This window comes from Sceloporus undulatus, chromosome 4 (assembly GCF_019175285.1).
Source record: "Sceloporus undulatus isolate JIND9_A2432 ecotype Alabama chromosome 4, SceUnd_v1.1, whole genome shotgun sequence".
Lineage (NCBI taxonomy): Eukaryota > Metazoa > Chordata > Lepidosauria > Squamata > Phrynosomatidae > Sceloporus > Sceloporus undulatus.
Window position 1 is genome coordinate 75,045,631 of NC_056525.1, and position 18,064 is coordinate 75,063,694.

The 18,064-nt window shown below is 38.7% G+C and overlaps 1 protein-coding gene across 2 annotated transcripts in view; it reads right to left on the bottom strand.

Moving 5' to 3' along the window:
* Positions 1 to 18,064, bottom strand: part of EIF2B3 (eukaryotic translation initiation factor 2B subunit gamma) — a 601,892-nt gene that overhangs the window by 562,088 nt on the left and 21,740 nt on the right. For both annotated transcript variants that reach the window (XM_042462842.1, XM_042462843.1), the window contains exon 6: positions 1,735 to 1,824. In XM_042462842.1, the coding sequence (XP_042318776.1) occupies positions 1,735 to 1,824 (90 nt within the window). The remainder of the gene's footprint in view (positions 1 to 1,734; positions 1,825 to 18,064) is intronic.

Genomic DNA, 18,064 nt, shown 5'->3' on the forward strand with positions numbered 1-18,064 from the left:
TAAAAGAAAATGCAATATCTAGCCAACTAACATCTCAGGTTTGTCCCTTGGCCCGACGGTTAACTGATTTCACTTCTATCCCTATAATATCAACTATTTTGATTGAAAGTATACATGAGTATCCTCTAAGGTTTCTAAATCCAGTTGTCACCTTTGGATTCTATTTCAAATGGGCACTAGTGGTGAAGAAGACAACCTGCTTCAATTACAGTAGTGACTACAGCAGGTGGCACTGATAGTTAAGTCCTTGGTCTCAGCTTTATACTGCTCTGATTTCAGGCAAATACACTGAAGTTTTCCTTGAAAACCATCTTAGCCAGGATCACTGTCTTCTTCCATAAATGGATATAAATGGATATTTGTCTTTCTCTCAGTGGGTGGTCTCCACTTCAGCTGAAACACCACAAGTTAAGAACACAGGGTATGTTTTCAGGATGTATCAATGATATACGCAAGGTTATCCAGGGAGGGGTAGGATACGCAGATGGACAAAACAATACACAGACAAATGGAATGGAAATGTATTCATGTTATTAGTGATCAAGGAAGCCCCAACACATATGATTAAAGAGAAATTAAAGACATCTTAGGTCGCTCTCACAATGCAGAAAGATTACTGGTTGAGTATTGGAATCTGTTATCATCTATTGCTACTGCTTTTGAGTAGAAAGGTACTAGTGATATAAAAACGTAGGCTTAGGGCTTTGGCTTTAATTTCAAGTCTCTAACCAACTTGTTTTGGTCTTCTCAATTAGCATTCATTGCCTCACATTCATGTTGAATAAACTTGGCTCACATCTGATATATTCCAGACAGTAAAAATCCTGTAGATATTTCACAGTTAAAACCAAACGAGTACTGTAACCTTCTAAGTCCAATTTTGCTTATGTCAGCCAGGACAGATAAATGTGGCTGGTGAAAAATGTGAAATTTGTCAGCCCCAGGAAATTCCTGACCTTATGCTGCATTTCTAAGTGAGGCAGGCCTTGGGAATATTTTTGGACTACAACTCCCAAAATCTACCAGCTAGCATGGGGAATTTGAAGAGTTGTCATCATAAATATAATTTTACAAGCTCCGTTTCTAGTTACTCAGCAGTCAGGCAGAGAAGCACTGAGTCTCTGGCCTCCAATGTCCCTCCCCTGCTCAGAGTTGGCAAAGGACAGGACCTGAACAATAGGGATGGAGCTGCCTGGTAGGCACGAAGATAAGTTTGTTTGGCTTTCTGCTTGTACCCAGCAAGATCAGTTGTAGCTGAAGGAACTGTGGAAAGCAACCTGCAGGCGATAACAAAGGTACTTCTTTTAAAAGTCTTCTATTATTGAAAGATATATGGCTGCTTTGGAGGCAGGAAAAAGTGGAAGGTGCCATCCTATTTTCCCAAGTGTGCTTCTGTCATTGATGCCCTTACCCATATATTCCCTTTCTAACTTAATTTTTCAAATGATGCACACATAACTTGAAATAATAATAAACAAGACAGGAACAAACCCCACATCACAATTGATTCTGCCTATATAATTTCAGTGGTGTTACAGCCCTTCTTTCTATTTAAAAAGTTCCTTCCTGTAGTGCATTGTCTGATCTTTGTGTATACCCTGTTCTTTGCTAATGTGGGGTGGTGAGATTAGTGAAGAATTGTTAAGGGGTCTAGAAGACACTACCTTGCAAAATGGAGATGGATGCATTTAACTGCAAAAAATGTACATTTAGACCTCAGGCTTCTTTTCTTACCTGTTCTCTACAAGGAAGTCTACCACACTTTTCTTCAAGCAGTACAGATGAGCATCCATCAGTCCTGTCCTGATGTGTATTCTAGAATGCCTGGAAGGGGAATAAAAGAGAGTGAAGTCACCCTGCTCTGCATTCAACAGTCATTTAAAGAGCTCCACTTTAAAATCACTAGATGGCAAAAACTTTACAAGGGACATCTGTTCTCTCAGACCCTTGCTATGGAATTAGCAGTGAAGTGAATCATGATGGCTTCCATGACTAGAATATGTGAAACAAACATACACCTGCTGATCCAGTTTTGTCACTGACCTTGTTCTGTAACTGACAAGGGCTCAAGTCCATTAAAACTGTTGCCACAAGAAATCTTAGAAATGATTTCTAAAGACTTCAACATGCAATGAAACTTTTGTTTTTTGGTTTTTTATCTGTAACAATAGTTCTTCTTTCGGAGGATTTTGCACTTGGTTTATATTTTATATTAAATAGAAAAGTTGTCCAACTGAGTATGAATTGTAGTAGTAATTTAAATTAAGGGTGTCAGTATCTCCTGGTTTGTTAATTCTACCAACTTTCTTGCTTATAACTCTACAAGAATACATTTTTAATCAATACTCTCTAAATACTAAAAAGGAAAAATCAATTTAAGTACTGCACTTGGGAGTGCTTCACTCCCAATGTTATGGAATATGATTTAACACAGTGATCCCCTGGGCTCTTTAAGGGATTTTGGACTTCAGCTCCCAGAATCCCAAACTATTGTCCAACATGGCTGAGGCTTCCGGAAGCTGAAGTCCAAAATCTCTTAAAGAGTACAATTTGAGGACTACTGATTTAACAGCAGTAACACTGCCTAATCATGGAGGATTGTGAGTGCCCATTGTTCCAAAGTTTGTTTTAGCTGATTGATCTCCAGTCAACCACAGAAACCCACTCAGTATTCTTGGGCAAAACACATTCTCCCAGCCTAAGAGGAAGGCAATGACAAATATCTTTTCAATAAATCTTGCCAGGGACAAAATAAATCAGAATCAACTTAAAACTACGTAACACATAATTATGGGTGCAACTGGGCCTAAATATCATGAGATCTAGAGGAAGGTTAAAAAAAATCAAATGTAGATTTATTTGTGGTTGATGACCTGCTAATGACCACTTAAAATACTGCTTGACAACTGCTAGTTTTAATCATATAAAATAACTCACATTTCTTTTATCATCTTTCTGTACAACTGAGGTCAGTCACAGTATTCTCAACTGTATGTAAGATATTAAGCTTTAAATGATTGAGACTCACATTTTCCTTTTTTAAAACAAATAAATTTAAATGCTGCTTGATTACTAACTAAATATGCTAACTATATTATTATTATTATTATTATTATTATTATTATTATTAGTTTTTATACCCCTCTTCAGACAAAAGGCTATCAGAGCGGCTTACATTATTTTAAATTAGACATTTCCCATATTGACTTATTTGCCTATTGCTAATATATTAATGTTTTTTGAAATAGATAACAAGCAGAGGAAAATAAAGCAAAAGAATAACACCTACATCGGTTTAATATCCAGTCTTCCATCCGTAATGGAAAAATGCATTGGAAAGGATAATGGGACCATGGAATGAGACACTTGACTTTGTATTAACACAATGGACCAACATAATCAGAAAAAAAGAACTTAAGAACGAGGGTTTTAAGCAGAGAAATGTTACTTTATTGGGCTGTTTAGGTGTTGCTGGGCTGCAACTCCCTCTATTCCTTACCACTGACTGTGTTGTCTACGACTGCTAGGACTTGAGGTTCAGTAGCCTCTAGAGAAACACATAATTCTCACTCCCACTATGACCTTCTGAACTTAGTGACACTTACTTTTGTGTCAGTCATGGTCAATCAGCAAACCCCACTGTGGGGCTCTACATACCACATCCTGCCGCCTCTTTCCTGGCCAGTTTGAGGCCATGGCAACCTCACGTCATGGCCATGATTCGGCCTTTCGAGGGTGCCATGGCCACAGCGGAATGGCTGTATGGTGCCCCTTTGGTGCTGTGTCATCTGGACACAGCGCTGAAAGCATGCCATGACACCACGCACCATCTAGAGCAGTGTGTGGCATCAGGGTGCCCTGGGGGGCAGAATCGGGTGTGCATCATCAGGACGCTGCGCCCCAACTCTGAGCCCAGGCCGGCTTTTCAGGCCAGTCTGTAAAGGGCCTGTGGTACTTTTAACATTAAAAGTTTTCATAAACAAGGGCTCTTGGGTTCACTTCAATGACATGGGCAACCTGTATGTTGCTTCCCCAGGGGATGAGAGGCATCGTGGAGCACACAAGGAACTTGATTGTAGCCAAATGGTGCATTTTTATCCTCTACTCAAAGAATTTGGAATTACTTATAATTAACTGTTAGGGCTGACACCCATAGTGTGCTTCCTGTTTAATTTATTGACTAAACTAGAAATATCTAGCAAACATAGCAACTATGAACAATAAAGTAACATTTGGAAATACAGCATCTTCTCTGCCCTGTAAACTAGACAAGATGTGCTGGAGTATCTGAAGTTCTCATACACCACCATTTCACAAAGTCAGTTCAAATACAATGCAGCTGCAAGCCACATTTCAACAAACAACAAAAAAATCACATGCATTCCACTAACAGCATAAAACAGGAAACACCTCCCTCATTCAGGGTTGTATACAATAAAAAATAGCAACATTTTGTTTATATCTGAGCTTTAAGAGAGCAATTCCAGAAACTGCAAGTTCCTACATGGTAGTATTGCTTTAATTAGCCTGCACAGCACATTTTGTTTGTGTTAAAAGACCTCCAACATATTTATTAAAATGGAGTCATAAATGTTAACTACTTGCTGAACTACTAAAAGATGACCAACTGTGGGGATGATACTTCAAACTCATTTCAAACCTCTTTACAAGTACAAGCAACATGTTTTAAGTGACTTCAAACTGTATTTAATTAAAAAAATTACCCAGTCAGTCAATCAGATCATACAAATCTTGCAACCCTGCCAACAATCAAATATAAATTAAAGTCATGAAAGAATTTTTGGAAGTACAAACCCTGCAGCAATGCAACTCTATTCCTGGCAATAAGGACAACCTTTTCTGTTAAAACAAATCTAGGCAGCAACAGGATTAAAAGAATATTGCCCCATGGAGTTCAAACAAGTATGGCTTCTAAGCGTTTGAGGCTAAATCTAGGATGAAACATCTCACAACCTAACAAATAAATATTAACTGGACAACATTCAAGGCATTTAACTACTGCCCAAAATTATTACTTTCCTACTGTTTTAAAAAAATAAATGTTTGATACAGAAACTTAATGTGAGAACCTGACTTGGTTGCCTAATATTATATTCCCATAAATTATCGAAATCCTCAGATTTAAAAAGCTACAAAAGCACTGAAGAATGAGCAGAGAATACTATAAGAATCTTAGGCCTGTTACAGACTGCCAAAATAAAGCTGCTTCGGGTCTCTTTGGAGGTATGCTATTTAAATGATGCATGCATCCTAAGAATCCGGAAGCTGCACCAAAGCTGCACTCCAGTGCTTAGGAAAGGAGTGCGACTTTGGCGTGACCTCCGGACTCTTAGGACCCATGCATCATTTAAATAGCATACCTCCAAAGAGACCCGAAGCAGCTTTATTTTGGCAATCTGTAACAGGCCATAGAATTGGAAGAGACCACAAGGGCCATCCAGTCCAACCCTTGCCATGCAGGAATACACAATTACAACACCCTGATAGATGGCCATCCAGCCTCTGTTTAAAAACCTCAAATGAAGGAAACTTTACCACACTCCGAGGGAGTGTGTTCCAATTTCTAGCTCCTGCTGTCAGGAAGTTCCTCCTAATGTTGAGGTGGAATCTCTTTACCTGTAGTTTCTATCCATTGTTCCATATCCTAGTCTCTGGAACACCAGAAAACAAGTTTACTCCCTCCTCAATATGACCCTGCACAGAGAGAAGAAGGAGAGCTTGTTTCTCCCATATAATAGATCTTGTTTCCCCCATATAATTACCACTTAAAATAAGGTGGAAAAAGGACTCACTATTCAGATAGGTAAAACAAAAGGGAGGAGTGTTTTTACTTTAGAAGAGCTCACAGGTCTGTCCTCTAGCTAGATGGTGCCGCTTTTGGTTTATTCTGCCATTATAATAAATTATTAATAATAAATTATTTATTTATAGCCCACCCAGTCACAAAGAATTATGCAAATACATTGGAAAAAAGCATATGTTTCTCACACCTCCATCTCTCAACCAAATGAGAAATACCTTCATCGCACTACCAACATCTAGTCCAAGCATTTTCCTTCAGGGAAAAGTCTACCACTGACCTCTCTGGATGCTATCAAAATCTCAGAGAGAGAATGCAAAAGTAACTTGCTTATTTCTTCTTCTTCTTTGTATTATTATTATTATTATTATACCTTATTTATATAGCGCTGTAGATTTACACAGCGCTGCACATGCAGACAAAAAAATTGATAAAAATGAAACCTGCCAATGGCATACAGTCTACAAAATACATATAAAACAATAGTTTATTATTGTTATTTGACTTCAAGCTAGGGCTTTTTCTGATATTTCTGAACATCTGAAGGCATCCACAGAGGAGAAAAACAAAACTGAGATTGTACAATAGAGACTGGTGTTTAAAATGAGCACTGATTTACAAAAATATTTCTATTACAGATTGGCTTTATTCATACATATATAGTATCCTCATTCATCATAATTCAAATGATTTACCTGTCTAACAGTGGGAGAACCAGAGTTACAGATGAATATTAAGAAAACAATAATAATGGCTGCAGATGAACTGCAAGAATCAAGCTTAGCTACCAAACTTCTTTTGAATCCTTTGTATACCAGTGTAGTTTAATAACTAGCATTGGACGGAATGGAAAGAAGAACCAGAAATGAATGGATGCTTTATTTCCCTGTGTAGACAGTTACTACACTAAATAATAATGAGCATGCCCACGAAGCAATCTCTATTAAACAAGCTGCAGGTTTTTGCTGAAAACAGAAATATACATTCTAGTTTTCGGCACTCTCATTAAGACTACTTGGGCTTGAGTGGGTGAGCAAAAGTATGGCTGAAACACAGAAATAAAATAATTTTGACACAACCCCAGTTCCATTGGCCCAGCCATTAGGGTAAGAATGGAGCTGAATGTGGGAAGAATCCATTATTCTTTAAATAAAGTCTGGTGCAGCTAAATAGGTGCTCACATACTCTCCTTCCTGAAAAGATTTTTATAACTCTATAGTCGCTTGGGCCTGGGAAAGAGGTACCCACTGAAATGCTAACACGGGCTAACCATAGAAGCACTACAGTACCTGAGGAACAATATTTTCAAGTACCCTTAGAAGCAAAGGCTGAAGGAAGAAAGGAGTCTGAAGGGGCCCAGTTCTCAGAGGCTTTTTAAAAGGCCATTCTATCTGATGGCTGCACTTTGGGTGCAATTCTCCAACCTCAGACCTAGCCCATTCTATTGCAAGAATTGAAAAATGGGGCCCCTCTGAAAATAATTAAGGTTGCTGAAAGACTTTCTGTGAACAAATAGATTTAATAATAGTGCAAACAGCAATTACCATTTTTTCCACCTTGATTTCTAGTTGAAACTTACAGCACTACTGGCTTGAATTGTATTATTCCTGTTATACCTGGTTGAGACTCAACATTCCAAGTAGGAAGTTCAAAGGTTTTTAAACAAAGTTCAGTTTATTTGGCCATAAAAAGCGGGGAGGGGGGGGTGACCCTCAGTTTCTCCAATGAGTGTGGTGTTCAAGTTCTAACACTTTAGAAATCAGTGACACCTGCAGCAGAGGATATGCAAGACAACTGATGGTCTCTGGGCTGTTATATCAGTATTTTCTATGATATTTTAAAGAAAGTATGCAGTTTTGCCACCTTTCTCTCAGTTATTCTCATACCACAATACACTCAATAGCTTTCAATTATTATTCAACAAATTTTACACAATGTTTATTCCACCTGATTTACTGTAAACTATTTAGAATAGACCAAGCATATTAAATATTACAATAAACTCCTAGTTTTTAAGCTTCTGCTTCAGGTCTTGCCTCTTTAATTTTGCTTGGTCTCCTAACTTTCTGTACTGACATTCCTTTTCTTTTGCTCATTCTGAGAGCCAACCTGGGGGGGGAGGCAAATATTCTTATTGTGCAAAACAAGGAGTTGATACTGAAAGCTGTAGACAGTGGTTACAAGCCATCAAAGTGTTTCAACACCCATTAGATTGCCCTCACGAACATATCTACTATACATGGAGCATTTTGTATACAGTCCCAATAGCCCATCGGGACTATGTTAAGTATATGTTACACATACTTTTTCCTTTATTTCCCCTACCTCTATTTCGTTCTCCTTCCTCTGCGATTTCCTTTGTGTCTATTTTAGACTGTCAACCCCTTTAATACAGACTTGTCAAATCTCTCTATTGTAAAGCATAATATACATAGATGGTGTCATATTAATAAAAACACTTTTTTAAAAAAACACATGACTTATTAAGATGTAGAACAATAAAAGAAATTTTGATTTCTGAATTCCACTTGACTAGTCCAGAATTAGACTATACTTGACTATAAGTCGACTTTATGTATAAATCGAGGGCAGGATTTGGGGCCAAAATTGTGGATTTTGATATGACCCCTGGATAAGTCGAGGGTAAAAGTTAGGGCCATGTAGCAAAGGATGTAAACAAAGGATGAAGCAAAGGAAAACAATGTTAGAAACTTACAAAATCCCAGGGGGCATAACTGTTTGTGCTCATGTTAAAAGCTGGATCGATGAGAGAACAGAGGGAAGTCAGTGCTTCCAGGATAGATTATTCTCTTGCTTTTCACCAGGGGATGGTTCCTACGCACACACGCACGCACACACACACAGATATATATGAGTTAAAGTACAATACTTACACTGACCCATGGATAAGTCAATTCAGTGTTTTTGGGTCACCTTTTTGACTAAAATTTCTAGACTTATACATTTGTATATAGAGTAAATCCTACTAGTAATCCAGCTAGAGTAAACTCATTGAATCAATGGGGTTTACACAACTGTCAACTCATCACTAAGCGACTGATTCAGTTTTCTACTCTAACTGAGATTGCCAAAAAGATCCAGACTCATGTCCTGATGATATCTAGGGCCAAAACAGACGGTTCTGAAGGGGTGTCTTGAAGCCACCGCTTTCAAAGACAGATTGGGGCCATGGCAAACACACACCATGGCCCCAATCCACCTTCAGCTGGCACAAAAAGGAGCAGCAAAGAGTTGCCTCCTTTTTGGGCTAGCAAAAAGGTGGCTTTTCCCACCCAATATGGCCCATGGGCAGCTTTAAGCCGCTGTGGCGGCGTGCAAACACCGCGCCATCAGAGTGCCTGGAAGCCAGCCCACGTCTGAGCCCTGGTGTGACTTCTGGGCATCTTGGGGGCGTGTGGCGTCTGTATGCCATGCTTCCAAGCCGGCTGGAAGCCAGCCTTTCATGCCTGTCTGTTTCACCTCATAGTTTGGTATTCTGAGCTGCACCACTGTGAAAATGTTGGCCATACACTATTCCCATGGCAGCCAATGCAGTAAGTGTATCAAATCAACATGATAAACATTCAATTATTTTAATCAATACCAAATGTAGCTAATTTTGAAAACAATGAGGTCACTTGCATGTATTCTTTTAAATTGCAATTTATCTGTGAATTACGTGATGGAATTAAAGAAGAGCTCTTTAAGGCCAATTTTTTTTTTTTGAATAATGCAAATCACTAGTTGCTTGAATAAAAAGTCCCACAAGTAATTTCCTTATAGTCAGCTGGAGAATGCTTGAAAATCACAAGTAGCAGAAATAGCTCAGAATGAGCTTCCTACTACAGATTTCAGGTGATGATACTTAATGTTTTGGGGAAAATAGTGACATACCTCATATAGTATTCTTACTGTGCTTTATGTCATTTTCTTCCCTATTCTACTTCCTTACATTTGTCAATACATTTCCGACCAGGGCAAGGGTGTTAACTCACTCTGCATTCCAGTCTGCTATGCGTCATGGAGTTCCACAGCCCACTGATGAGTAACATATGTCTAGCATGTGGCCGAAAAGAGTCAGACCGTGTTCAAATGGGCATGGATAACTCTTCTGACCTCTGACTCAGCCTTCTGTGCCATCCCAACAGCATAGTAAAATTATTCTCTGTAGCCAGACAATTTAGGAACAGTGTATCAAGAAAAAGACTACACAAATTCAAAAGGTGACTACAGTATTTATACAAAGCAATAAAGAACTACACGCGCGTGCACACACACACACACACACACACAAACTCTTTATAAAGTAATCTAAAGGGAGAGTCAGAAGCACTAGTGCTGAAGTTCTCGCCAACAATTAAATGGTGCTTTTTAGGACTCTCCATATAAAACATATTATTTATAATACAAAGTACAGAATCACATGCTTCTTTGGATGGATGGACCTAGAGGACATCCAGTCCAACTACTCCACACTAAGCCAGGATTCTTCATCTTCCAAATATTACATCATATTGAAATTTATGAATAATTGATTACAATAAAAGACATTAGCACAGCGGCCTTATAAAACAAGATGTTGAGTAAACCTCACAAATCATTCAAACAACCAAGCCATATGACATACTACAGAGAAGAAGAAGATTAACAATCTGACAACTAATCAGGCCTGGGAGGAATTCTTATCCAATCCTATAATAAGGTTTTACTTCCTGTAGGCAGAGCAAAAAACAAACAAACCAACAACCAGAGGGTATACTGGGTATAGAGGACAAAGTTTTGTCCTTTTGCTGGACAGAGACAAGGGTCTGTTACCTGCAATTACCTACTCAGCCTCAGAGGGAGAGAGGCAGGCCAGGTCCATCAGGCCTAGCCTAGGTTAAGAAAGAGAGCTCTCCTTCCAGTCCAACTGCCATGCCAGAGACAGAGAAGAACTGCTGGACCTGATCCCCTTCCCCACTGACATTTCCTTCTTTTGTGTCATGTCTTTTTAGAGAGTAAGCCTAAGGGCAGGGAACTGCTCTGAGAGCCTTTGTGGCTGAAGAGCAGGGTAAAAATAAATATATAACAGCATAAATTACTAAATTTTGGAACAAATCCCCATTGATCCTAGCATCAGAACTACATGCAACAGTGAAGGCACATCTGCTCCACCTGGCCTTCGTTTTCCTTAGGAGCGCAGAACTACTTTAAACTATTAATGAGCTTTTGACTGTTTTTATATAGTTTAACTGAATTTACTGAAACAAATTTCTAGCTTTGAGAATATTGCTGGGCTTTTGTGCACCCAGAGTTGGCACTTGAGCAAAACTGGTTTGGGTATTTATTAACAATCCACTCTTTTCTGAGCACAGGAACATCTCTACAGAACAGACTGATAGACAGCTCAGAACTCTCCCTTACCCATCTCCAGGTACACACAAATTTGAGATAGCATGCACAGCATCTGGTGCAATGTGATGGCCATTAAACTGTCATATACACATACTGGGAACAGAAACCCATTTGCCTTTATTGCAATTATTTTGCAAGCACAACTGTACCCATGAAATGTGGATTGCACCTAATTTTTTGGCACTTTGTTTTTCAATTTGCAAAGTGCCTTAAATCAGCTTGATACAGAAAGGCAAGAGAAAAACACAACACAATCTTTTAAATCTTGAAGTATTCTTAACTTCTAAACTACCTAACTACATATTCATGACCAAATCTTCCAAGGGTGAATGTGTGTGTGTGTTGTGTGCCTTCAAGTCATTTCTGACTTATGGCAACCCTAAGGTGAACCTATCATGGGGTTCTTGGCAGGATTTCTTCAGAGGAGGTTTGCCATGGCCTTCTCCTAAGGCTGAGAGTGTGTGACTTGCCTAAGGTCACCCAGTGGGTTTCAGGACTGAGATGGGAATCAAACCCTGGTTTCCAGAGTCACAGTCCAACACTCAAACCAGTATGCCAAGCTGGCTCCCTTACTGACTGAATTTTAAGAATATTGATTTCATTTTCCCTCTATAGGTGCCTTTTTATTCAAATCAGATTTTGGCAATGGATTGTTTGCTGTAGACAGGTGCTCATTAGCAGGTGTCTGATCTATAATTGTGCTTTTAATTTTTTTTAATATTGTACTCTTAATTCAAAGACTTGGTCTCATATTGTGTTGTGTTTGTATTCTTTTATCTAATACTACTGCAACCTTCACTCTCTTTTTGATGAGAAAAAAAGAATGTAAATCAAATGAAAATATAAAAATGATCACAAATAAACAAATTGATACATGAAAATGAACTCATGCAGTGTACTTTTTCCATCCAAAAAAAAAAAACAAGCTTCCATATACTGCTTATACACACACAGACTATGAGGTACATCTTTTATGCTCTTAGATTCGGGGAAAAGCTATGGCAAACCTGCTCTGAACAAATCATGCCAAGAAAGCCCCATGAGCGAATTGCCTTAGGGTTACCATAAATCGGAAATAACTTGAAGGCACACAACAACAAAACACCTTCCAGGGAAGCTGAAGTCCAAGCAGACTGAAAAAGAATAGAACTAAGTTCTATTTGGGCTGGAGGCACATAAAGGGAGGTGGCCAGTAGATTAACAGTAAGAGTTTCATTTCAAGCTCTAGCCAAGGAGTCTCTTTCAACACCAGAGACAGAGTAATAGATCTTTCAACACCACAGTAATATACAGAATAATTAATAAAGAAGAATATGTTCTAGATTGCATACAAATTGTCTTCCCTTGCAATACTCGCCACAACCAGTTCAAAGACATTTGACAGAAGAAAGAATTCAAGTTTTCCACCATCCACATCATGCTAGTCACTTAAGATTTCTTACAATTCTTTCTGTACAGAATGATTGAAAGGGCAAACATTTGGCAATCAAGGCATGTCAAAATGAGATCAGCAAGTAAGCCAAGTAACATGCAATCATCTGAGCTAGAATAAAATGCCTTCCTCTCTATCAGAGTGAACATAGCTATAACCATATTCAAATTACCCTCCTACACACACACACACACACACACACTTCACCCAGTCATTCATCACAAATCCATACAGCATTATTTCATTCATTTTGCTTAGTCCAGCCCAAAATAATAAAGAAGAAATTGCAACAGGACATGTGCTGAATATTTCCATCATTCTATTTAACCATAAAGAACAATATAAATTAAATTGAGTAACTGAGTAAAACCAGTCAGAGAAAACAAGTTATTACTTTTAATAATTTTTAGGTAAGCTTGAGCTCAGGTACCTTTCAGTTTAGAAGATGTGCCCCTTTTAAGGATAATCCAGGGACATGTAAGATAATAATAAATAAGGTCCCCAAGGCATGTACAGAGTGCCTTTTACTATAAGGTCCAAAACACACTGCAAAAATAATTCAGTTTGAGATTGCTTTAACTTCTCTGGCTCAATACTAGGGAATCATGGGGATTATAGTTTATTGTGGCACCACAGCTAACAAAGAAGTCTAAATATCACACAAAACTACAGTTCCCAGAATTCCCCTGCACTGAGCCAGGGAAGTTTAAATGGTCTCAAACCTGGATTATTTCTGAAATGTGTTTTGGATCAAAGTAGCCAAATTTAATTGGCACACATGTGGAAAAGGAATTTAAAATTCCATGATGGACATTGTCCATCAGGCCTTAACCTGACAATTTTATGTAACAGCATAAATTACTAAATAAATAACAAGCCCCATATTAGGAAGAGGTCAAACACATGAAGTCTGGGTATACAGTAGACTGCGATGAACAAGAGATGACAAAGAAACTAAAACTGGAAACCCTTCCCTTCCATGATGGCAAGTAGGAATGCAACCATGTGAGTAACCCCAAATCAGCCTTCTACAACTTGACATCACTCCCGTCCACCTCAACTACAGAAAGTGTAGTTAAAAATAAGGAAGGCAACAGGTGGGTGAAATCTGCTCTCAGCCTTGGTCTGAAACACTGAGATCCCCAAACACTGTTCTGCCAAATGGAGCTTCCTCCTTGTTTTCCTTTCCTCCAGACATGCTCAACACCACTAGAGGAAAGGCAGGCAAGCACTACATATTCCCTGGCACATTCAAACCATGTCCTGGCCATTTTACTGCATATAGGCACTCTGTAGCATGCCTTTTCATATTTAGTGCCACCCACAGACATCAGCAATGTCAAGCTGAATTAATTTTTAAACATTTCCCTGAAATGGGAACTTTTAAGGACAACTTCTTCAGGATATATATAGTGAACTAGTGGCTGTTCTAAATCAAATGGGACATATAAAAAATCAAGCTGTGCACATATGAAATCCTATACAGTCAAGTAGCAAAACAGATAAGTTCCACTGAGACATTTATGACAAACTATTAGAATGTGTGTATGAAAGCTGGAGTAGGGATCTGAACTGCCCAAAGAAAAAATTCTCTTAGCTACTTTACAAGCTCATCTTGCCAAATGTGCCTTTTCTAATCATAGTGATTTACAGTACCTCAGAGGAAGGTATGAAAACATCAATATTGACATAAAACTTCAAATTAATTTGAAATCTGTGGGGAACAAGAACTGTGCTATGTTATGGACCAATAGTCTAAAGATATAATAGGACTCAAGCTAGATTTTAGAGGGAAACCTAAACAAACATAACGTTGCAGATGAATTTACACAGAAGCCATCAAAATTTGTTTTTAAAAAACTATTTTAAGTTATACAAACAGTATTTTCCTAACATTTCAGAGTTGTCCAAATTAGAACTACAAGTGTTTAACATTTTAGAAAACTAATCTTCATTGCACTTATATTTTTTCCATAGTAAAAGCTCCAAGAGGGCTAATTTTTATTCGCATCTCAAAGTGAGAAGGAAGAAGAATGAAAACACAACAAACTTTCCATCTTTAAGAATAAAACCTTTACAAACAAGGCTGCAGTGTAACTTCAAAGTCATTCTTGCATTTATCCCATGCATTTATATAGGAGGTATTCCTTTCTGTATGAGGTAATGAGTAGTCCAGATTGTCACTGTGATTTATTAGCACATCCTCTCAAAGCAGCCCTGCACCTGCATTTGCACAGATGGAACACCCACGAAGGCGGATGGTTTATTAGGGATGGCTCATCCTCCAATCACCCACAGCATTTTAAAAGGAAGTGCTCCAAATTTAGACCTGCTCCAACAGGTGTCTTTTACTGTCTTTCTTTGTGCAACTATAAATGTCTAAGGTGAGGCAGACAATTCCCTGCCTGTAGTAATCATTCTTTGAGAACAGCTCCGTCACCACCTTTGAAAGAGGAGGGGTGAAGGGAGACCAATGAAATTCCTATTCTTTTCTCAACCTCATGGCTTGCGAAATTGCTTAGGAAGACTGAGTGTGAGGAACAGAGGCTTCAAAGCACATATCTGATGCCCTGACCCAAACATCCATTTTACATATATCTCCAGAGTTCCAAGTTAGGATAATGTTAACACTTCTTCCTTTGGCACAAAGAACATGTTTACCCAACACTTAGGTCACTTTACAGATAAGGATTCTTTATCTCAGCTAAGTGGTATACATCTAAAACCTGGCAAATAGGGTCTGTGTAAATATGGAGTCTTACAGTGTTCTTTTCTAATACTGGCTGTTCTCTCTTGCAGGCAACTGGAGTCAAATGGGATACCTTAGGGAACAAAGTTTTTTCTCATCTACTTATGGCTGCTAAATTTAAGTGATTCCTCACCTATATAAGAAGGATTTTTTTCATTTATTACGATCAACAGATCCAATAGAAAACTCAAACAGGTTTTAGATGTATACCAGTTAGCTGAGATAAACATGAAATTAAAAACAACATCCAAAAGGACTAAATAGTACAGTAAACACAATAAAATGATTGCTATCAGGTTTATCTATAACACGCAGAGAGCTCTAATCCACTTTGTCTCTGAAAGAAATTTAAGAACAGCCAACATTACATTTGGGGACTTATCCTCCACCAAGAACTTGATATGAAATAAATTTCCTCAATAGTGGAATAATCAAACCATGGTGTGCCTCACTGTAAAAGCTACAGGACAAAAAACATGCTTCATTGACTCCATTTCCATAATATTACAAGGGCACCATCTCTCTGAGTAAGGGACTCCACCAAATCTGCCTTGGAGCAGTTCAGTGGAAAAAAGTTGTATCTGGCCTGAGAACATCTGTGGCATTTTGGCACTGTCAGATTTAAAATACAGTCATCTGATTGGAAAGGCCCAATGTAATGTACATTCAATGCACTAGGCAAGCAGCTTACATACTGTAGGAGCAATAACACAGATCGCAAAAAGCTATGTCCCACAGTCTCTACTTGAGATATTTAAAGGCCATCTCCAATCCCAAATTAGAAAGGAGTGAAGAAAAGAGACCAATCGAAACTGGGGTTTTTTTTGCAAGAAGTTTGTGACAACTACTTACATAATTGAAATTTGAGAATACAGTGGTACCCCGGGATACGAAATACCCACGTTACGAAATTTCCGGGATACGAAAAAATCCCATAGGAAATAACTGTTCCGGGTTACGAAGGTTATTTCGGGTTACGAATAAAATTTTGGTGCTTTTCGGCGCTTTTTCGCACGAAATCGCGGCTTTTCCCCATTAGCGCCTATGGCATTTCGGCTTGCGAATGCTTTTCGGGTTACGAAAGCGGCGGCGGAACGAATTAATTTCGTAACCCGAGGCACCACTGTATGAGATAAATAAATCAAAACTAGAAGAAGGAGCATAACTTAAAGTGTGAACTGTTTTGCAATAGGGGACAGAAGAGTTGATAATACTGGTTAAGATATCTTCCTTTTCTGAAAAAAAGGAAAATGGGGCAGCAGGTATTACAAACAAGGGAATTGGTAGTGATTCTGGAAAAGATCCACTGTTGGGATTACCCTTCTCTCCGTGAAATTGGTGTGTGTATATACAAGAGCCCTCTCAGTTTTTTGCCCTTTGCACTTTTATTCCAGTGTGGTAAGGGAGGGGGGATACTTTCTGAGTAAAGGAGGGCGTTTGTTCCATTAAAGTCATTGGGGCTTACTTCTGAGAAGACACTCATTGGATTGTGCCTCAAGAAACATTTTTAAAAAATGAGATGGAGAAAAGGAGATACTTTTTTTGCCCTTAAGCAGGAATTCTTTTTGCAATTCACATCAACCATCCCAAGATGAGTAACCTTCTTTCTCAACCTCCCACCAAGATTAAGATTGAAATTTCAGTCCCATGTCCATTTATTTGGGAGTAGAGTCATAGAGTTGGAAGAGATCACAAGAGCCATCCAGTCCTGCCATGCAGGAATTCACAAAGCACTCTCAACAGATGGTCATCCAACCTCTGTCTAAAATCTTCCAGGGAAGGAGACTCCACCACACTTTGAGGCAGCATATCCCACTGTCGGACAGCTCTTTCTATCAGGACGTTCTTTCAAATATTTACGTGGAATCTCTGTTCCTGTATCTTGAATCCATTGCTCCGTTTTCTAGTCTCTGGAGCAACAGAAAACAAGTCTTATCCATCTTCAATATGACATCCCTTCAAATATTTAAACATGGCCATCATGCCACCTTTTAACCTCCTCTTTCCCAGGCTAAACATAACCATAAGTCACAATGAAGTCAGTAGGACTTACTGCTTAACAGACTGAAGAAGAAGAACCCTCCCTCCAGTCCATCTGCCTTGGTCCAGGCCTCAAAGGGAGAGAAGAATTGCTGGACCTGATCCCCTCCCCCCCCATTCCCTTCTCCTTTTGTGTCATGTCTTTTTAGATTGTAAGCCTGAGGGCAGGGAACCGTCTATTATCCCCTTTGTTGTAAGCCACCTGGATTCCCAGTGATTGGGCGGCAAATAAATAAATCCTACTATTATTGTACTTTGTTAAACTTTAAAAGGCCTGGGGTTATTGAAAAATAAGGATATAAAAGTAAAACAGGGGAAAGTAAGTTCTAAACCAGGATACATCAGGCAAGTAATGTATCATACAACTTGGATGTCATGATAATTCAAGAAGCAAAGGGTGGGCAAACAGATAGTGACACACCTATAGGGTCATAACACAGGATTATTCATGTTCTTAACCACTCGCACTTTGAGAAAAGAGCATCTTTGTGTGCAGCTGTAGAGGCAATATATCATAAAGGTAAGATAACCTTCCTACAACTAAATGTGATTGCTATAAAAGTTTAGAACAAAATAGTGCAGCCCAAATTTTTAAAAATACAGGTGCATTCACTAAAAAGAGAAGTAT